Here is a 23,152-nt window from a genome sequence, read left to right as displayed (position 1 = left end):
CCCTTTTCCCATATAAAAACCCCTTCCCCCCATGTGAGAACCCCCACAATACCCCTCTCCCATCTGAGGAGCCAACCCCGACCCGACTCTCCTGCTCCCACCCTACCTTTAAAAAAAATTTTTTGAAGCGTCGTTGCAAGCAGCGCCTTGCGGCTGCCCTGCTTTTTGTAAAAGAAGTAAATCTCTTCGCTTCATCGTCGTCGGGCCTCACTATGTCCCGCCCTCGCGGAAATTACCTCAGAGGAGGGCAGGACATAGTGAGGCCCGACGACGATGAAGCGAAGAGATTTACTTCTTTTACAACAAGCAGGGCAGATGCAAGGTGCTGCCTGCAACGACGCTTCAAAAATTTTTTTTAAAAGGTAAAGTGGGAGCAGCGGGAGCGAAGCAGATCACCCCCCCCACCCACTGACACCCGGGGCGGACCGCCCCCACCGCCCCCCCCCCTTGGTATGCCACTGGTTCAGGGGGTGGGAGGGGATCAGAGGGGGGAGGGGGCAAATAGAGGAAGGAGGGCGGGGGGGTTTGTCTTTGTCTGAAGAGGAGGGGGGGTTGGATGAGTCTAAGAAGAAGAAGGGAAGGAAGAAGGGAGGGGGTGGGGAAGGAGGGAGGTTTTGAAGCCGGGGTTAGGGATTGGGCGGAGGAAGAAGTGGTTGAAGAAGGGGTCTGGGCTCTAGGTAGGGGTGATGTGAAGGAAGCAGTTCAGCAGGAAGAGGTTGGGAGACAGTCATCTTTCCCTACATAATGGCAGGTATTATATTATTATTTGCCACTCTGAATGTGGCGAGTGTGGCCTACCAGAGGGCGCAATGTTTAGCCTTTGAGGGCCTCTCCACGATTCGGGCAGACTGTTTCCTAATCCAGGAGACACGCTTGCAAACTATGGAGGCGATCAGGCGTGCGAGGAGGGCCTGGAGATGGGGGCCTTCGGTTTGGGGCTTGGCAGGGGACAGGTATGGGGGGGTAGGGATATTATTTAAAACACATAAGGTACAGATTCAAAGGGTGATGGAATTAGGAGTAGGGAGGTGTTTGGTGGTGGATGTTTTGTGGCACGGGGTGGCTTCCCGGATTATTAATGTTTATGGGCCTCAAAGTAAGAGGGAACGTTCACGGTTATTTGGTAAAATTAAACCGTATTTATACACGGCACGTCAGGTGGTTTGGGGGGAGGGATTTTAACACCATTTTGAGGAAACAGGATAGTGGAGGAAGGGCAGCGCAGGTGAGGTATGATGGGATACGGCTAGCTGGGATAATGAAAGGGGCAGGGTTGGTAGATGTGCACCTTGAATTTTCACCAGAGGTGGAGGGTTTCACATTTGCACGGGGACAGTGTAGGAGCAGGATAGACAGATTTTTGGTCCGGGAAGGGGCATGCGTTCGGGGGCCCAGGTTGGTGGACGTGGACTTCTCGGACCATAAACTGGTGTTGGTGGAGGTGGGGGGTTGGGCGGGACATAGGCCGGGGAGGGGGTTATGGCGGCTTAACCTTAAATGGGTTACCGATGAGAAGGTCAAGGAGGAATATCGGGCCTTTTTGGGTGACCAGTTTTCGATCCAGGGTATTTTTCCCTCCATTGGAGAGTGGTGGGAGTTAGTGAAGAGGCGGACGAGGTTTTTTTTCACCCGTCAAGCTCGGAGAGAAGGAAGGGAGAGAACTCGGCTGGGGACTGCCATTAAGAAACGAAGGGACTATCTACTCTCCAATGGAGGGAGAAAGGAGGATATTCTGGATTTGCAGGAGCAACTTGAAAAGGTCCAGTATGATCGATATGCCTCCTTGGTCTATGAACGGGACTTTGGGAAATTGGTCAGCCCAGACCCGTTTATGTGTTGCAAGGAGCGGAGGGAGCATAGGATTGTGGGGGGTTTAAGGGACATGGGAGGGGTAGTTCAGGTGTCGAAGGAGGGGATTCTAAAGGTGGTGGAAGAGCACTTTGCACGATTTTTTTCAGATAAGCAAGTGGATAAGGAAGTGATGGGTCACTATATTGCGGGGACACCAGGGGTGGGAAGGGGGGGCCCGTCTCTTCAGGCCCTGTTGCGCCCCTGGTCACTGGGGGAGGTAGAAGAGGCCATTGGGGCCTTAAGGAGGAAGACAGCACCAGGGCCAGATGGACTCACAACAGAGTATTATCAGGCATTTAAGCACCTTCTGGCCCCAATCCTGCTGCAGGTCTGGGAGGCTGCACGTCAACAGGGGGTTTTACCCCAATCCCTGACCGAGGCGGCGTTGATTCTTCTGAGTAAGGGAAAAGATCCAGAGTCCTTGGCCAACTGGCGTCCGATTGCCCTGCTCAATGGTGATCGGAAGATATTCGCGCATATGCTTCTGAATAGGATGAAGGAGGTGGTGGTGGGGGGTGTTGGCAAGTTCACAGGCCTGTGGGATTAAGGGGAGGGGGGTTCTGGAGGCAGTGGCTTGGGTAAGGGAAGGGGTGGAACATAGTCGGGGGGAAGGAAGACTAATGGTGGCATTAGATCAGGATAAGGCTTTTGACAGGGTACAGTGGATGTTTCTTTGGCAGGTTTTAGAGCACTATGGGTTTCCTAGGGATTGGGTGGCTCAATTACGTTTATTGTACACGAGGGCACGGTGTTTTCCCCTGGTGAACGGTTGGAAAGGGAATAGGTTCGGGGTGCGGCAGGGATGTCCTTTAAGCCCGGTACTTTATGCTTTTGCAATTGATCCCTTTGTTAGGCGGTTAGAGCAGGGAGGGAAGGAGGGACTTCGGGGGGTGGAGGTGTGTACAGGGTCTCAATTAAGGGTGGTGGCTTATGCTGATGATGTCACGGTGTGGGTGGCGGACACAACAGAGGGGGAGAAATTGAAAGGGGTCATTTCTGGGTACTCACAGGCTACAGGGGCTTTGATAAACTTCCAGAAAAGTCAGAGTCTGTGGGTGGGTCCTCCAGGGGGCTCTTTTGATTTGGGAGGGGAGTTTCCGGAGGCCATTAGCAGACTGCGGGTATTAGGGGTATATTTTGAACAGGGGGATTATGCAACCTTTAATTGGCAGCGGTGCATACAGGGAGCTAAGGAAAAGGTTGACAGATGGAAAGGGTGGAGGATGTCCATGACTGACCGGGTTCAGCTGATTAAATCTCACCTGGTGCCTATGTTTTTGTTTGTTGCCAGTGCATTGTTATGCCACCCTATATAGTGTTTTTTTTCAGATGTTGTGGGGGAATCGGCTGAACCCGGTCAAGCGTAACATCACATACTTGGCCCGGGAAGAGGGGGGGGGGGGGGGGTAGGGATGGTAAACCCTGTACTTTTCTTTAGCTCCCTGTTTATTCAGTTTAACCTGGGACGGGCACTGGACAGCGATCCGCCAGGATGGGCAGGTAGCGTTCTGTCTTGGTGGGAGAGATTCTGGCTCCCGTGGAAGTTGGGAAGGAGGGTGGGGGTGGTAAGGAAGGGGGCTCCGGACCAGGTTGGGTACTATAGGCCCTTAGTTCGGCTGGTACGAGTTTGGGGAATTTTGGCAGAGGAAATAAAGACAGGGAGGAGGGAGGTATGGGTGGAACGGGTGAGGTCCCAAACATTCTCATCGCCCCTGGTACTGAAGGATGCACCTGGTCCAGTGCTGAGGCAGGGCTTGCGGTTGGTGGCCTCACGGAGGATCCCGCCGAAATATAGAGACATTGCTTGGCTGTCTTTTCACGGGAAATTGTATGTCAGAGGGAATATTAACTACAGGAATTTGCAGGAACGGGATTGCCCAAGGGGGGAGTGCGTGGGGAGGGAGGAAACGATGGATCATTTTTTACGGGAATGCCCTTTTACATGAATGGTATGTGGCAGGGTAGCAGCATTATTACACATCCCGAGTTTTAATTCATATTCATATGCAGATTGGGTTTACGGGCGGCAGGGGGGAGGTGGGTGGTTAGATCCGGTGACGGAGTTCCTCATCTCGGTGATACTGCGGTTTAGCCTCTGGATGGCTCGGTGTGGGGTCTCCTTGCACCAGAACTACCGATCAGCCGACAGCGTTAGTTGGGAGGTGGTTCGGGCGGTCCAGGGGGTAGCCCAGTGGGAACGGGTGGCGGAGGGGATAGCAAGAACCAATGTTTGGTGGAGGCATGTGCACTTGAAACCTCCATAGAGGGGTTGGACAGTTTATTTTGAATTGGCTTCGAGTTTTATTTGAATTTTATGTTCATTTAATTTCATTTTAGGATGGGTGGGGGTTGACAGTGTATATAGGTAGATAGGTGGATTTAAGGTGGGGGACTTGTTTGTATATATTTGGTTTGGGGTTATATGTTTCTGTATGGCTTTGCGTTTCTTTTTTAATAAAAGAGTTCTCCAAGCATCCACTACTCTCCCCGTGAAAAAATACTTCCTGACATTTTTCTTGAGTCTGCCCCCCTTCAATCTCATTTCATGTCCTCTCGTTCTACCATCTTCCCATCTCCGGAAAAGGTTTGTTTGCGGATTAATACCTTTCAAATATTTGAATGTCTGTAACATATCACCCCTGTTTCTCCTTTCCTCCAGAGTATACATGTTTAGTTCAGTAAGTCTCTCCTCATACGTCTTGTAACGCAAATCCCATACCATCCTCGTAGCTTTTCTTTGCACCGCTTCAATTCTTTTTACATCCTTAACAAGATACGGCCTCCAAAACTGAACACAATACTCCAGGTGGGGCCTCACCAACGACTTATACAGGGGCATCAACACCCCCTTTCTTCTGCTGGTCACACCTCTCTCTATACAGCCTAACAACCTTCTAGCTACGGCCACCGCCTTGTCACACTGTTTCGTCGCCTTCAAATCCTCAGATACTATCACCCCAAGATCCCTCTCTCCACCCGTACCTATCAGACTCTCCCCGCCTAACACATACGTCTCCCTTGGATTTCTATTCCCTAAGTGCGTCACTTTGCATTTCTTCGCATTGAATTTTAATTGCCAAACCTTAGACCATTCTTCTAGCTTCCTCAGATCCTTTTTCATGTTTTCCACTCCCTCCCGGGTGTCCACTCTGTTACAGATCTTAGTATCATCCGCAAATAGGCAAACTTTACCTTCTAACCCTTCGGCAATGTCACTCACAAATATATTGAACAGAATCGGCTCCAGCACCGATCCCTGAGGCACTCCACTACTCACCTTTCCCTCCTCCGAGCAAATTCCATTCACCACCACCCTCTGGCGTCTGTCCGTCAACCAGTTTCTAATCCAGTTCACCACTTCAGGTCCTATCTTCAGCCCCTCCAGTTTATTTAAGAGCCTCCTGTGGGGAACCGTGTCAAAAGCTTTGCTGAAATCTAAGTAGATTATGTCCATAGCTCGTCCCTGATTCAATTCTCCCGTCACCCAATCAAAGAACTCAATGACATTCGTTTGGCACGATTTCCCTTTCGTCGTAACTCTTAATGTGAAACCTAGCATCATGTAGTTATGATTTAGGTTATTCTTTCCAACATACACCCCTTTGCATTTATCTATGTTAAATTTCATCTGCCATTAGGATACCAAGGAGCTAATTTTCAAAGTATGTACACTTTTGTAAGTCTAACAGTTTTGAAAATATGCCTCCACGTCTTCCTGTCTCGTAAGGTCTTCCTGCAATTTCTCATAGTCCATATGCAGCTTAATAGCTTTGAATGAATTTGTATTATCTACACATGTGATCACTTCATAAGTACATAAGTATTGCCACACTGGGACAACCGAAGGTCCATCAAGCACAGCATCCTCTTTCCAACAGTGGCCAATCCAGGTCACAAGTACCTTGCAAGGTCCTAAAAAAGTATAATACATTTTATGCTGCTTATCCTAGAAATAAGCAGTGGATTATCCCAAAGTCCATTTTAATAATGGCTTATGGACATTTTTTTAGGAAGCTATCCAAACCTTTTTTAAACCCCATTAGCTAACTGCTTTTACTACATTCTCTGGCAACAAATTCCAGAGTTTATTTATACGTTGAGTGAAGAAATATTTTCTCTGATTTGTTTTACATTTACTACTTTGTAGCTTCATTGCACGCCCCCTAGTCCTAATATTTTTGGAAAGAGTAAACAATCGATTCACGTCTACCCGTTCCACTCCACTCATTATTTTATAGACCTCTATCATATCTCCCCTCAACCATCTTTTCTCCAAGCTGAAGAGCCCTAGCCACTTTAGCCTTTCCTCATAGGGAAGTCGTCATATCCCCTTTATCATTTCATCGCCCTTCTCTGTACCTTTTCTAATTCCACTATATCTTTTTTAAGATGTGGTGACCAGAATTGAACACAATATTCAAGGTGTGGTCACTCCATGGAGCGATACAAAGGCATTATAGCTTCCTCATTTTTGTTTTCAGTTCCTTTCCTAATTATACCTAATATTCTATTTGCTTTCTTAGCCGCAGCAGCACACTGAGCAGAGGGTTTCAGCGTATCATCAACAATGACACCTAGATCCCTTTCCTGGTTGGTGACTCCTAATGTGCAACCTTGCATTTTGTAGCTATATTTTGGGTTCCTCTTTCCCACTTGCATCACTTTGCACTTGCTCACATTAAACGTCATCTGCCATTTAGACGCCCAGTCTCCCAGTCTCATAAGGTCCTCTTGTAATTTTTCACAATCCTCTTTCGATTTAACAACTTTGAATAACTTTGTGTTGTCAGCAAATTTAATTACCTCACTAGTTACTCCCATCTCTAGATCATTTATAAATATGTTAAAAAGCAGCGGTCTCAACATAGAACCCTGTGGAACTCCACTATCTACCCTTCTCCAATGGGAATACTGACCATTTAACCCTAGTCTATGTTTTCTACCCATTAACCAGTTTTTAACCCACAATGGAACACTACCTCCTATCCCATGACTCTCCAGTTTCCTCTGGAGTCTTTCATGAGGTACTTTATCAAACGCCTTTTGAAAATCCAGATACACAATGAGGCATATTTTCAAAGCACTTTGGGAGGCTAAGTTCCATAGGTTTCTATGGAACTTTGGGAGGCTAAGTGCTTTGAAAATATGCCTCAATATAGACCAGCTCACCTTTATTCACATGTTTGTTCACCTCTTCAAAGAAGGCAAGATTTCCCTTCACTAACTCCATGAGTGTATATGAGTGTATGAGTATATGATACATGTGAGTATATGAGTGTATGAGTATATCATACATGAGAGTATATGAGTATGAGTATATGATACATGTGATTATATGAGTGTATGAGTATATCATACATGAGAGTATGAGTGTATGAGTATATCATACATGTGAGTATATGAGTGTATGAGTATATGTCATATATGCATGTATATGAGAGGATGAGTATATGTCATATATGTGTGTATATGAGTGTATGAGTATATGATACATGTGAGTATATGAGTGTATGAGTATATGTCATATATGCATGTATATAAGAGGATGAGTATGTCATATATGTGTGTATGATACATGTGAGTATATGAGTGTATGAGTATATGTCATATATGCATGTATATGAGAGGATGAGTATATGTCATATATGTGTGTATATGATTGTATGAGTATATGATACATGTGAGTATATGAGTGTATGAGTATATGTCATATATGTGTGTATATGAGTGTATGAGTATATCATACATGTGAGTATATGAGTATATCATACATGTGAGAATATGAGTGTATGAGTACATCATACATGTGAGTATATGTGTGTATACGAGTATGTCATATATGAATGTAAATAAGAGGATGAGTATATGTTATATATGCGTGTAAACGAGTGTATATGAGTGTATGAGTATATGATACATGTGAGTATATGAGTGTATGAGTATATGTCATATATGCATGTATATGAGAGGATGAGTATATGTCATATGTGCATGTATACGAGTATGTCATATATGTATGTAAATGAGAGGATGAGTATATGTCATATGTGTTTATATGAGTGTATAAGTATATCATACATGTGAGTATATGAGTGTATGAGTATATGATACATGTGCGTATATGAGTGTATATGAGTGTATGAGTATATGATATATGTGAGTATATGAGTGTATGAGTATATGTCATATATGCATGTATATGAGTGTATGAGTATATGTCATATATGCATGTATATGAGAGGATGAGTATATGTCATATATGTGTGTATATGATTGTATGAGTATATCATACATGTGAGTATATGAGTGTATGAGTATATGTCATATATGTGTGTATATGAGTGTATGACTATATCATACATGTGAGTATATGAGTATATCATACATGTGAGAATATGAGTGTATGAGTACATCATACATGTGAGTATATGTGTGTATACGAGTATGTCATATATGAATGTAAATAAGAGGATGAGTATATGTTATATATGCGTGTAAACGAGTGTATATGAGTGTATGAGTATATGATACATGTGAGTATATGAGTGTATGAGTATATGTCATATATGCATGTATATGAGAGGATGAGTATATGTCATATGTGCATGTATGAGTATGTCATATATGTATGTAAATGAGAGGATGAGTATATGTCATATGTGTGTATATGAGTGTATAAGTATATCATACATGTGAGTATATGAGTGTATGAGTATATCATACATGTGAATATATGAGTGTATGAGTATATCATACATGTGAGTGTATGAGTATATCATACATGTGAGTATATGAGTGTGTGAGTATATGAGTGTATGAGTATATGTCATATGTGCATGTTTATGAGAGGATGAGTATATGTCATATGTGTGTATATGAGTGTATGAGTATATGATACATGTGAGTATATGAGTGTATATGAGTGTATGAGTATATGATACATGTGAGTATATGAGTGTATGAGTATATTTCATATATGCATGTATACGAGTATTTTATATATGTGAATATATGAGTGTGAGTATATCATACATATGAGTATATGAGTGTATGAGTATATCATACACGTGAGTGTATGAGTATATCATGTGAGTATATGAGTGTATGAGTATGTCATATATGCATGTATATGAGAGGATGAGTATATGTCATATGTGTGTATATGAGTGTATGAGTATATCATACATGTGAGTATAAGAGTTTTTGAGTATATGTCATATATGCATGTATATGTCATATATGTGTGTATATGAGCGTATGAGTATATGTCATATATGCATGTATATGAGAGAATGAGTATATGTCATATATGTGAGTATATGAATGTATGAGTATATCATACATGAGAGTATATGAGTGTATGAGTGTGTGTCATATATGCGTGTACATGCATTCTGAACATTTGCACACATAACGGTGCATCCATATTAGCACCTAATTACGCCCATGTAGCTGCCACTGAAAGCATTACAGGCATATCACGGGCACTTAGTGCCCACATTTAGACCAGTTCTACATTTCTTACGCCTAAACGCATACGTGCAAATATATCCGGTCTATATGTGTCTATCAGGTAGCATCTGGGAGCCTAGATAGAGATGCACAATTATAGCATAAGCCCCCTAACTGGTAGGGATTAGTTATGGCACCTGCCTCAAGCATATTCTAAAACTAAGCGTAAGTGCCTAGTAGCCAAAGTGGTGGAAAATGCGCTCACTTTTATCCCTAGAACTAAATTTGTGTAAATTATGGGGTCCTTTCACTAAGATGCATGCTTAGCGTGCGGCACACTCAGGCATCCCCATGGTAACTGCGCAGGCTGACCATGAACTAAGAGTACAATTTATTTTTTAGTGCTCGGGATGGGTCTGGGCACAGAGAATAGACGTGTTCTTTGCTCATCAGTAAGTGCAGCTACATTGGCGCATGCTAATCGATTATGTGGTTAACCCGTGAATAGGTGTTGGTAGCTGCGTACGCGCTAATGGTCGTTAACACTAAAAATTGAGAAATCATGATAAAAATGGCCTTGGCACGCAGGAATGACGCACATAAGCATGAGCTAAGGCCATTTTTACCACAGCTTAGTAAAAGGGCCCTATAGCATTCGACAGATTACATGGGAATTTGTGTTCTCCACTTATACTTGGCCTAAAAGCATGTCAACCACTAGGCAGACTACAGTAGGGCCTAGGACAGCAACTAGCTAGTCTATCAAAAACTCATCCCTGCCCATACACAAGGACAAGGCCTGCTGGGTTCTGACCCCTACAAAATTCCTGTTTTGGAGAGGGCAGAATCCAGCAGGCTTTCAGCATTTGTGGATGCTCAAGGCCCCACATCTAATTTTTTTTTTACATAATCTATCTGCCTTGCTTCTTGGCGAAGAAGGGAACAAGAGATGTTGAACATTTTGGGAGGAGGGAATGGGAGAAGATGAAGAGAGTTGGGGAAGGAAGTAGGTGGGAATGGGAGATCCTGAAAACCTCAAGGAGAGAGGACAGAAGAAGAGAGATACTGGACACCTTAAGGGGGCAGATAGGGAAGGGAATGGGAGATGCTGGGTGTAGGGCTTTGAGCTACCCCTTGGAGGGGGAATGGGGGCACACTGATGAAGGTTCACCTAGGGTGTCAGATACCCTTGGGTTGGCCCTGTGCTTTACCAACAACGTATGTGCCATGAATTCATGATAAATAATTTTCTGCTACATGTTCATAAATGACTAACATACCAACATTTATATGCTCTTTGTAGAATTACCTCCTAAATGTATGTCTGTTATCTAGGAATTTTCAGTGGTTCTATCTGGATAGTTCTGCTGAAAATTCCATCTAAATGTTCCAGATATTGCTGAGGCAAAGAAAGCGCTGAGTGAGGGCAATTGACTCTCTAAATATAATAGCGACAGTCAGCTGCTATCAGTACAGTTAAACAGTTTAATTTAGGGGGGAAAAGTATTACACATTAACCTACTTGGTGATATGGATCCTGGCAGAATCTTACTGCTATCAAAAACAAGGACAAGAGGCACTGATTAGCCTACTGAGATACAAACAAAGTAAAAGCAGATCACATACAAAATACAAAAACAAGTAAATAAAGAGAAGAGGTTTATTAAACAATTACCCGACGTGGCCACGTTTTGCCCTCAGGCTGCGTCAGGGGTAAAAGAACTACAAAATAAAAAATCAGAACATATATATTGTAAGCTTCATATAAAATATACAATATTCCTTAAAACTTAAAAACATGAATAAATAATGGGTAACATTAAAACTAATACATTTGGCTCCTAAAACCATAAAATTATTACAAATCATAATCGAATCATCCCTTTAATAAAAAGAGTAATCATAAATTAATAAAAACAGAAATGAAAAACCATGTGCATAACAAACTGGTAACAGGAAGGCAAAAGCAGACAATTTGGTTTGCTGGTATGTCAAATATTATTTCATATAACTTAGATGTTAGTCTGCTCACATTGAGAGAGTGTATGGATACCTCCGACACAGACTAATCCAATGATACAGGCATTTGAAAAAAATGATTCTTAGTGGCCACGTTGGGTAACTGTTTAATAAACCTCTTATCTTTATTTACTTGTTTTGGTATTTTGTATATGATCTGCTTTTACTTTGTTAGAATCTTACTGCTATACATACAGCTGCCTGCAGTAGGCGCTCTTCATGTATATTTCACACCACCGTGTATCTAAGTAGTTGTGATGCTAAATATACATATTTTTTCAAAAGGTGTGGCTAGCATTAAAAATAAAAACATGCTTACCATCGGGTTTAAATATTGACCTGAAGGTGTAACCTGTCAAGAAATCGACTGTTGACTGGTAAATGTAATGCACAGTTTTTCAGCCTAAAACAGAATGTATTGCCTTTTAACAAGCATCCTTTTACCTTGACATCATTGGCATTCATCCTGGTTCCTTCCTTCCCAACAAATATATCATCAATGTCCACAAGAATATACCTATCCAAAGACAGGCTGAGCTTTTTCCCTGATAGGAAAGAAACTGAATCCACAAATATGACCTTATGCAACCAGAAGTTCAAGTTGTTACCGAACAAGACTCGTTGAATGCCATCATGAAGGCCCAAGTCCTGGATTACAGTGGCATGGGGAGAAGATGCAGAGACAGGCATGGCCAAGCTGTCTGAGGGCTGTAGCTGAGCTAGTAGTACAGGGAGGTAGGTGGAGTGATTATACTGAAAAATTGTCCAATCTTCTCCAGGAAGAGCTCCTCTAACAACATGTGGTGCTTTGGTAATATGAAGTAAAGGTGAATGATGATTTACGAAGCAGTCTTTAAGTGCTACATTATTGAAAAGGTGCAGAGGAAAACCCTGGAGCTTAGTACTTGGAAGGCTGTTCTCATTGGATTTATGAAACCCAATAATACTCACACTATATTCCACACAATACTTTTCCAGAAGTTCCCGGTTCCATGAATCCATTGTCACATACTTGAGAATATTCTCGTAAATAACAAGGGCATATTTTCCTTTGCCCTTCTCTGCCAGAGGAGGGATGTCACCTTTCCCAGGTGCAAGCATCATGTGGTACGGAAACCTGCTGGATTCCAAGATTGCTATGATGTCCTGACCTAGCTGGGAGTACTGGGTCTCCACAAAGAGCAAGATTTTCGACTCAGTTTTGGAAGGGTCGATCGGTTTAGCTTTTTTCACCTCCATGGACCTGTAGGGTAAGACTTTGAGGTCGATACATGCTGCCTCTGTAGTTGCCGATGCTATTTCTGGCTTATTGCTGATGTAGAGATAATAGGCTGAAATCACAATACTGAACAAGCAGAACGTGACCAACAGAATGACCAAGGATCGGAAGCTTCGACGAAGTTTCACAATAAGATTCATTTTCTAACACATTGAGTTTTAGTTTTCTTGGTCAGCCAAGAACAGGTTTCTGACAGTTCCACTCTCACAAAGCTTAGGTCACCATTGCAGAGCATTTACCCGAAGGTTTATAATCAATATTTTGTTGGAGATGGAAGGATTTGGTGAGTTAGTTTTGTGCAGGTCTTCTCCAGGTCATTGTCAAGATCCATTAACACCCTCTAAAAGAAGAAGAAAAACATTAATATTTGGTCTTCTTACATCTACATCTTCAGACTGAGAAACAAGGATGATAACTAAAAGTACATTTAAATAGTTTGATAAATTGATTTCCAAACATAGGATAATAAATTGACCTTTAATAAGTGTGAATGCACAGTAGGGTTCAACAGTAGGGTTTCTAGGGTATATGAGAAAATGATTCATACTCTGAAAGCAGTTCTCAGAAAGTTTCAAATCTGATTTTGCATAGGGATGTCCCTGCATTTGAATGAAAAGCTCACTGAACATGGATCCTTTTATGCAAACCTTGTCAGGATGCCCAGTGGGAACAGGCAAGTCTGTAAGAAATGCTCAGAAAAGAGTGGTATCACTTGGGGTTTTAAACACATAAGCACCGACTTTACAACTGGATTTTACAAAACTGGATGTTCAGGAAGGCAGTTAAGGAACCAAGTGGAAAAAAATGTAGACACCACAGTTGTAAATGCTGAAAACTGTTGCTATGTTCTTATACTTCCCCCCCATATAAATCCCCTCCCCCCTTTTAGGGGCTTATTACATTTATGAACATACATTTTCAAACAGCCCAATTTAGGATCCTAATGCTCAAATGGGCCCTTTTACTAAAACTTATTGTGCGCTAATGCATCCTACTTTTATACCGATGACTCATGGGACAACACATGCTAATGTCTGTTAAAAAGTCCCACAAATGAAGCCTAAACTTTTTGAAAATTAACCTCTAAGACTTTATGACAGGTGTACATACGTAATGCCACACTGGGAAAAGACCAAGGGTCCATCGAGACCAGCCTCCTGTCCACGACAGCGGCCAATCCAGGCCAAGGGCACCTGGCAAGCTTCCCAAATGTACAAACATTCTATACATGTTATTCCTGGAATTGTGGATTTTTCCCAAGTCCATTTAGTAGTGGTTTATGGACTTGTCCTTTAGGAAACTGTCTAACCCCTTTTTAAACTCTGCTAAGCTATCCGCCTTCATCACGTTCTCCGGCAACAAATTCCAGAGTTTAATTATGCGTTGGGTGAAGAAACATATTCTCCGGTTTGTTTTAAATTTACTACACTGTAGTTTCATCGCATGCCTCCTAGTCCTAGTATTTTTGGAAAGCGTGAACAGACGCTTCACATCCACCTGTTCCACTCCACTCATTATTTTATATACCTCTATCATGTCTCCCCCTCAGCCGTCTCTTCTCCAAGCTGAAAAGCCCTAGCCTCCTTAGTCTTTCTTCATAGGGAAGTTGTCCCATCCCCGCTATCATTCTAGTCGCCCTTCGCTGCACCTTTTCCAATTCTGCTATATCTTTCTTGAGATGCGGTGACCAGAATTGAACATAATACTCAAGGTGCGGTCACACCATGGAGCGATACAATGGCATTATGACATCCTCACACCTGTTTTCCATACCTTTCCTAATAATATTTAAAGTGTTATCTTGGAAGGAAAAACAACTGCTAACATGTTTAAATAGAGCGGTAAAAGAGTTGATTACCAATAAAGAACGATACAAATGAAGAAAATACGAAAAATCATACGCAGAGAGAATTGGAAAAGAAGCTTACTGCAGATGCTAAAACTCTTAATCAATGTTAGAACAGGCTGTATGTGGGCAAATCCTGTTTTAAAATATATGAGAAATGGACTTCCAAATGCAACAGACAGACTTGGCCATTTATATTCTAAGTTGAGCATCCTTTCCATATAAATTCTTGGTTTCAGTCTTTACTGAGGAGGATATAAGGAAGATATCAGTGTCAGAAGTGGTATTTAATGGTGCTGGTTGAGAAATTGAATCAAATCTCTGTGAACCTGAAAGATGCAATAGGGAAAAATCAATAAACTAAAACGTAACAAATCACCTGAACTAGATTTACCCCACAGTGATGGAAGAACTGAAAAATGATATGCTATGAGTTTATCTTGTTGGTCAGACTGGATGGACTGTACAGGTCTTTATCTGCCATCATCTACTATGTTACAATGAAAAACTGTGGTTACAAGCCAATGTTCACTCTTCTTCAGAAGTATGTCCAAGTAAGAAATTTCACTAGCAATGATATTCTATGCAGAATTGAATTTTATTATGACAGGTGTTGAGCCAAGCATGAAATTCAAGCAAGCGATCCTCGGAACCCGACTGAACTACAAAAATAGCATCAATGTACTGAAATCCTTAAGCCGCCTGTGTTCAAATCTAGGAATAAACAGATTGGCAATCAAGGGATGCATGGTAGCCCCCATGGCTACCCCAGAGACCTGTTGAAAACAAATCACCCAGGGTAACAAAAATAATTCTTTTGCATTGCCAGAGCCAGTAACTCAATCAGAAAATCAGTAGGAATTTTTCTAGTGTCTGTAATACTCTCTAAAACTCAGGTAATTCAACAATGGCCTCAGTTTGCAGTATAACTATGTATAGAGGAAACTGGATACTGGACCTGACAGACCTACAGTCTGTCCCAGTATGGTAATACTTACATATTTATGTAAGAGTGATTTACATCATGCACTTACTTAGTACCTGAGGATGGGTGTAGTGAGAGCTAAGGGAGGAGAAGTAATGAGAAGATGAAGAATGAAATCATCACAGGCTTCACCAGGAGCTGATGGCACAGAATTCAGAATGGGAAGCTGCAGGTGTGATTGGCTGCCTCACAACAACCCCCAAATTTTGGCTCAAACATTTAATATCACTCTACCAAGACAGAATAGTAACAGAAGAACACTTCTTCCAAAGGGAGAGCCAAGTACTGTTCCCTAAAATTAGAGACCACAGACTCATCTACCTACAATCTATAAGCTGTTCATTGCAATAGATCTGACAGAAAATACATTGAAACATATAGAAGGAAACTAGAACAATGTAGGCAGATAAAGACCATATGGCCTATCCAGTCTGCCGATCCATGCCATCTACTCTCCCTATCACTCCCTTAGAGATCCTATGGACTTGTCCCAAGCTCTATTGAATTCAGATACTATTTTCTTCTCCACCACTTCCATCGGGAGGCCATTCCATGAATTCACCACCCTTTCCAAGAAAAAGTATTTCTCAGATTATTAAATCCTATGCCACCTTCGTTCCAGAGCTTCTTTTCTCACCTCTTGTGTATTTATGCTGCACAGGTATTTAAATGTTTCTATCATATCTCCCCTCTCCCACTTTCTTCCAAAGTATATATATTGAGATCTTTAAGTCGGTCCCCATACACTTTATAACAAAGACCACTGACCATTTTAGTAGCCACCCTCTGTACCGACTTCATCCTGTTTATATCACCAGAGTCTTAAACAGGGGCATTATCACCTCCTTTTCCTACTGGCCATTCCTCTGCTTATGCACCCAAGCATCCTTTTAGCTTTCACCATTGCTTTTTCCATCTCTTTGGCCACCTTAAGATCATTACATATGATCACAACCAAGTCCTGCTCCTCTTTGTGCACAAAAGTTCTTCAGCCCCTAGACTGTACTGTTCCCTCAAGTTTCTGCAGGCCAAATGCATGACCCTGCATTTTTTTATCGTTAAATCTAGGCTTCCAAATTCTAGCCCATTCCTGTAGCTTCGCTAAATCCTTCTTCATATTATCCACACCATCAGGGGTGTCTACTCTATTGCAGATTTTGGTATCATCCCAAACAGGCAAACCTTACCAGACAACCCCTTCAGCAATATTGCTTACAAAAATGTTAAAAAGAACCAGTTCAAGAAATGAATCTTGTGGCACATCACTGGTAACATGATTTTCCTCTCTAGTGGAGAAGAAAACAGTATCTGAATTCAAGAGAGCTTGGGAAAAGTAATGTCAGAAAATTCTTTTTTCACGGAGAGGGTAGATGATGCCTAGAATGCCCTCCCGAGGAAGGTGGGGGAGGAAAAAAACAGTGGCAGAATTCAAAAAGGCAAAGGATGAACACAGAGGATCTCTACTTAGAAAATGAATGGTACAAAAAACAAAACTTAAAGGGCTGCATGTGTGTTTACATGTCAAGTGGTGCTTAGATGGCAACTCTGGTTGGAAAAACTAAGGCCGGTGCTGGGCAGGCTTGTACGGTCTATGTCTTGCATTTAGCAATCCAGTTTAAGGTGGGCTGGAGAGGGCTTCGACGGAGACTCCAGTAATTTGGAATGTGAGGACAGTGCCGGACAGACTTTTGTGGTCTATGTCCCACAAATGACATGATAGATTTGGATAGGTTGGAGTGGGCTTTGATGGCAACGCCAGTAGTTGGAACATAAGGACAGAGCTCGGTAGACTTCTGCAGTCTATGTCCAAGAAACACCAAAGAAAGCCCATGGTCCAGTATATAGTCTCATGTTCACTGTAGATTTAACTTGAATTGATAATGAATGTGGGACTGTTGGGCAGACTGGATGGATCGTTCAGGTCTTTATCTGTTGTCACTACGTTACTATGTTACTATATAAAAGTACGCAGGATCTCTAAGAGAGTGATAGTAGATGACATGAATGGGTGAACTGGATAGGCCATATGGTCTTCATCTGCTTTCCTTTTTGTATGTTTCTATGACCTGGCTAGATGAAAGCAGAGAGTTCCATTGACCAAACTACGGAGGATCCATTAACCAAGATCAAGGAAGTGGGGAGGAAGTCTTGATCCACGAGAAAATCAAGCTGTGTAGAGTCTCCCATCCCCCACCTATCTGAGTCAAAATGCCTCTTAAACCATTTTGGAGATAAGGAACCAGTGTAGCTGCTCATGGTCTATCGAGCACTACACAACACATCATCTCTGCAAGAACTCCTAGATCTTTATGACAGATGTAACCCTGAGCTTACTTAAGTTAGTGGTGTAGCTACGGGAGGGCCCGGGTGGGCACAGGTCCACCCACTGGGCTCAGGCCCAACTGGCAGTGGTATCTGATGTGGATGGCAGGGCTCCCAAAGCCCCAACCAGCTGAGGACTTCTGGCATCTCTCCCTCCCCTCCCTCCAGGCAATTGGGTATCTCTCCTCTCCCTTCCTGTACTTTGTAAGGCCTAAATTTCTTCACCAGCATTGAGCAGGGACTCATATCTGCTGTTCACGTTGGCCTCGGATCTTTCCTCTGACATGATCTTGCCTATTCGAAAACAGGAAATTTCATCAGAGGGAAGACTTGGGGCTGGTGCTCATTTCCGGTGAAGAACTGAAGGCTTTTTAAGGTATGGAGGGGCAGGGAAAGGAGGCAAGAGAGTTGAGAGAAGCCCAACTGCCTGGGAGGAGGTGAGGGAGAAATGTTGGATGAGGGTGGGGTTCTTGCTTCCATCTACTTTGGGCTCAGACCCACCCACAATTGGGTGTCTGAGTGCGCCACTGATTTAACCTACATATTGAGACTCCAGACACCACCACCACTTTTAGGATTCACTTAGACGATCAAATATTCTAAACTTGGTGTTCAACAAAGAGATCCATCTTTTTTAAAATAAAAATTTCTAGAAAGGACTACTTAAACAGATAGCTTTGACCAAAATTTGGAAGCAAATTACAAACATAAGAGATCTGACTACTAAGAGTTTCCTAGAGGCTTTATTCTAAACATGTGGATGAAAAGAGACAGGTTGACATCATAAGTACATAAGTAATGCCATACTGGGAAAAGACCAAGGGTCCATCGAGCCCAGCATCCTGTCCACGACAGCGGCCAATCCAGGCCAAGGGCACCTGGCAAGCTTCCCAAACGCACAAACATTCTATACATGTTATTCCTGGAATTGTGGATTTTTCCCAAGTCCATTTAGTAGCGATTTATGGACTTGTCCTTTAGGAAACCGTCCAACCCCTTTTTAAACTCTACTAAGCTAACCGCCTTCACCACTTTCTCCGGCAACGAATTCCAGAGTTTAATTATACGTTGGGTGAAGAAAAATTTTCTCCGATTTGTTTTAAATTTACTACACTGTAGTTTCATCGCATGCCCCCTAGTCCTAGTATTTTTGGAAAGCGTGAACAGACGCTTCACATCCACTGTTCCACTCATTATTTTATATACCTCTATCATGTCTCCCCTCAGCCGTCTCTTCTCCAAGCTGAATAGCCCTAGCCTCCTTAATCTTTCTTCATAGGGAAGTCGTCCCATCCCCGCTATCATTTTAGTCGCCCTTCGCTGCACCTTTTCCAATTCTACTATATCTTTCTTGAGATGTGGCGACCAGAATTGAACACAATACTCAAGGTGCGGTCGCACCATGGAGCGATACAACGGCATTATAACATCCTCACACCTGTTTTCCATACCTTTCCTAATAATACCCAACATTCTATTCGCTTTCCTAGCCGCAGCAGCACACTGAGCAGAAGGTTTCAGCGTAATATCGACGACGACACCCAGATCCCTTTCTTGGTCCGTAACTCCTAATGTGGAACCTTGCATGATGTAGCTATAATTTGAGTTCTTTTTTCCCACATGCATCACCTTGCACTTACTCACATTAAACGTCATCTGCCATTTAGCCGCCCAGTCTCCCAGTCTCGTAAGGTCCATCTGGAATGCACACTTAGTGATGGCCTTTTCTGGCTGCCCATCCCTAATAATCATACAGTAGAAATTGAGTTCTCATGTTTTAAATGTTATGTAGCTTACAAATCAGGCCAAATCCCAGGGGAAATGTCTTCAAATTTCAAGAGTACATTGTGCACCATTTGCCAGAACTTTTAATTAGAAATATGTTCCCATATGTGATTGGATAAACCTATTTTGTAAGACCATAACATAAGAATAGATATACTGGGTCAGAACAATGGTCCATCTAGCCCAGTATCCTGCTACCAACAGTGGCCAATCCAGGCCAGAAATACCTGGGAGAAACCCTATTAGTAGCAACATTTCATGTTACCAATCCTAGGGCAAGCAGTGGCTTCCCCCATGTCTGTTTCAATAGCAGACTATGGAATTTTCCTCCAGAAACTTGTCTAAACCTTTTTTAAACCTACATATGCTAACCGTTGATACAACATCCTCTGGAAGTGAGTTCCAAAGCTTAACCATTGAGTGAAAAAAGATTTCTTCCTATTTGTTTTAAAAGTATTTCCATGTAATTTCATTGAGTGTCCCCTTGCCTTTGTACTTTTTGAAAGAGTGAAAAATTGATTCACTTTTACCTGTTCTACACCACTCAGGATTTTATAGACCTCAATCATATCTCCCCTCAACCATCTCTTTTCCAAGCTGAAGAGCCCTAACCTCTTTAGCCTTTCCTCATACGGGAGCAGTTCCATCCCCTTTATCATTCTAGTCACTCTTCTTTGAACCTTTTCTAATTTGGGTTTCTGCCAGGTACTTGTGATCTGACTTGGCCACTGTTTGGAAAACAGGATACTGGGCTACATGGACCATTGGTCTGACCCAGTATGGCTACTCTCATGCTCTTATGTTCTAAGTTGCAGTACAGTCCCCCCTACCATGGCTAATTGATTAGCAAAGGGAATGGCTACAGTTACTAATGTTAAGTTTTAGTCGACAGAAGCATATTAAGAAGGCTAAAACTGAGCTTTTCATTCCCCCCCCCCCCCCAAACCCACCTCCTCACTCCCCCTGTTATCTATTTCTGTTGATGGCTCTCTCATTCTCCCTGTCTCCTCAGCTTGAAACCTTGGGGTCATCTTTGACTCTTCTCTCTTCTTCTCTGCTCATATCCAGCAGATCACCAAGACCTGTCGTTTCTTTCTTTACAATATCCGTAAAATCCGCCCCTTTCTTTCTGAGCACTCTACCAAAACCCTCATCCACACCCTTGTCACCTCTCGTTTAGACTACTGCAATCTGCTTCTTGCTGGCCTCCCACTTAGTCACCTCTCCCCTCTCCAATTGGTTTAAAACTCTGCTGCCCGTCTCGTCTTCCGCCAGGGTCGCTTTACTCATACTACCCCCTCCTCAAGTCGCTTCACTGCTCCCTATCTGTTTTCACATCCTGTTCAAACTTCTTCTACTAGCCTATAAATGTACTCACTCTGCTGCTCCCCAGTATCTCTCCACACTCGTCCTTCCCTACACCCCTTCCCGTGCACTCCGCTCCATGGATAAATCCTTCTTATCTGTTCCCTTCTCCACTACTGCCAACACCAGACTTCGCGCCTTCTGTCTCGCTGCAACCTACACCTGGAATAAACTTCCTGAGCGCCTACATCTTGCCCCATCCTTGGCCACCTTTAAATCTAGACTGAAAGCCCACCTCTTTAACATTGCTTTTGACTCGTAACCACTAGTAATCACTCGCCTCCACCTACCCTCCTCTCCTCCTTCCTGTACACATTAATTGATTTGATTACTTTATTTTTTGTCTATTAGATTGTAAGCTCTTTGAGCAGGGACTGTCTTTCTTCTATGTTTGTGCAGCACTGCGTACGCCTTGTAGCGCTATAGAAATGCTAAATAGTAGTAGTAGTAGTAGTAGTAGTAGTACTAAAGAGCTTATGGGTATTTAAGCAGTTGCAATTAATTTGCTTTTTATAGTAGAGGTTTTTAGCTTCTACAATCTTTTTATAATCCCTGATAGCCTTCATCCAAACCATTTTGCTGTCGTCAGATTTATATCTGGACCACTTTCTCTCTAATTTTCTACACTGCCTCTTCAGGAGGAGAATATCTTGATTGTACCAGGGTGACACCCTATGGGTGAGTTTGGGCAAAACTTTGATGGAACCCATACTATCCAGGGTAGAAGTACATAACTCATCCTACTTACACAATAAATCTTTGCTGTCTGCTTCTGGAAGCTGTGGATTATCAAACATTCCAGACCAGAATTTTACAAGATCAATTCTGCCTCTCGATTTAAAAAGAGGAGAGGTGACAGTTGACTGAAAAGATCTAGTAGCTTCCCTCCAGTAAAGAATGAACTCAAGAGTCTTATGGTCTGACTAAGGGACATGCACCAAGATGGGTCAACCAGGTAGAAATTCTCTATATGTACAGTTCTATACGCCAGCAAAGCCTGCAGATGGCCCCTAATGTAGGAGGATTGGGAATGTGGCAGAAGGAAACGCCAGGGGGTGGGAAAATCAAGTAAGTTTTTTGTCTTAACATCCCTAAGGTTATCAAGATGCAAATTAATATCACCTACTAATAAAACATTAGCAAACTTAACACAAATATTTGAGAGGAATTCAGTAAAACAGCTTTCCGAAGCAGACCAGATTCCTGGAGGGTGATAAAAGAGAACAAGGCATTTGGGCTCCAACAACACAGGATCACAGCTGATAAGTGCTTGCGGCTCTGAGCTAAACTAGACATCTCAGAGCAAGGTCTCCCTATGCTGTTAGAAAGTGCTGACATTGGGAGGAAAAGCCATATTTGGGGGTGCTCACCTGGAGACTGTCTGAGTGCTGTACCATCTTTCTGCAGACCGTGTTATAGAGAGCAGATGCAGTTTCCATCAGGTGTTGGCTTGGGAAACCCTCTGATGTCAGCCAGGCCCTACCTACTTAGCTACTTGGAGTCACTGCCTTGCTCACGTGGCTGCAGGGAGTGACTGAAGAGACATGAACAAAGGGGCACGCCCTGCCTCTTGAGAGTCCCTTGGAGTACTGTGGAGCATTGAGGAGCTTTCAAGTACTCTGAATGTTTCTTTGTTTTCGTTGACTTATAATGGGGAGACATAAAATGAAGGTTAAGGTATCTACACCTTTAGTGGTTGGTCCTATGGTTAAACATTTGGTAGTGACTAACTCTCCTGGGGGTCAGGGTGCCCATGCTCTATCTCCTATAAAGATCACACTGGGCTCTCCAGAAAGGACTCCACCCCTTCCGCTGGTTCCAACAGCTTTGGGAGATGTAAAGTGAAGGTTAAGGTATCTAGACCTTCAGTGGTTGGTCTTATAGATAAACATTTAGTAGTGACTAACTCTCCTGGGGGTCATGGTGCCCATGCTCTATCTCCTATAGAGGTCACACTGAGTTCTCCAGAAAGGACTCCACCCCTTCCACTGGTTCCACCAGCTTTGGGATCCCAGGTGGCTCCCATTCAGCTTGAGGCAATGCTTACAGATTCTGCAGACTCAATTGATATCTTACTCAAGTTTGCCTTCTGTTATTAAATTTGCAGACTTTAAGGATGTGGCAGTTACCTCGAGCTTGGCTCATGAAGTTACCTTGAAAAATCTTTGGGATTTAAATTTACGTATGGAATGGTTGCTTAAGTCTGTTATTTCTCAGTCAATAACCTTTTCCCAGCAGATGGTAGATA

The 23,152-nt window shown here is 42.7% G+C and overlaps 1 protein-coding gene across 1 annotated transcript in view; it reads right to left on the bottom strand.

Annotated features, from left to right (window-relative positions):
- Positions 1-23,152, bottom strand: part of NDST4 (N-deacetylase and N-sulfotransferase 4) — a 250,009-nt gene that overhangs the window by 209,854 nt on the left and 17,003 nt on the right. Inside the window, 1 exon segment of the mRNA XM_030191802.1 lies at positions 11,767-12,941. Within this exon segment, the coding sequence (XP_030047662.1) occupies positions 11,767-12,741 (975 nt within the window). The 5' untranslated portion in view covers positions 12,742-12,941.

Source organism: Microcaecilia unicolor, chromosome 2 (genome assembly GCF_901765095.1).
Source record: "Microcaecilia unicolor chromosome 2, aMicUni1.1, whole genome shotgun sequence".
In the NCBI taxonomy this organism is placed as follows: Eukaryota; Metazoa; Chordata; class Amphibia; order Gymnophiona; family Siphonopidae; genus Microcaecilia; species Microcaecilia unicolor.
Note: the sequence above shows the minus strand (reverse complement) of the source record. Positions and strands in the feature narration are given on the sequence as shown.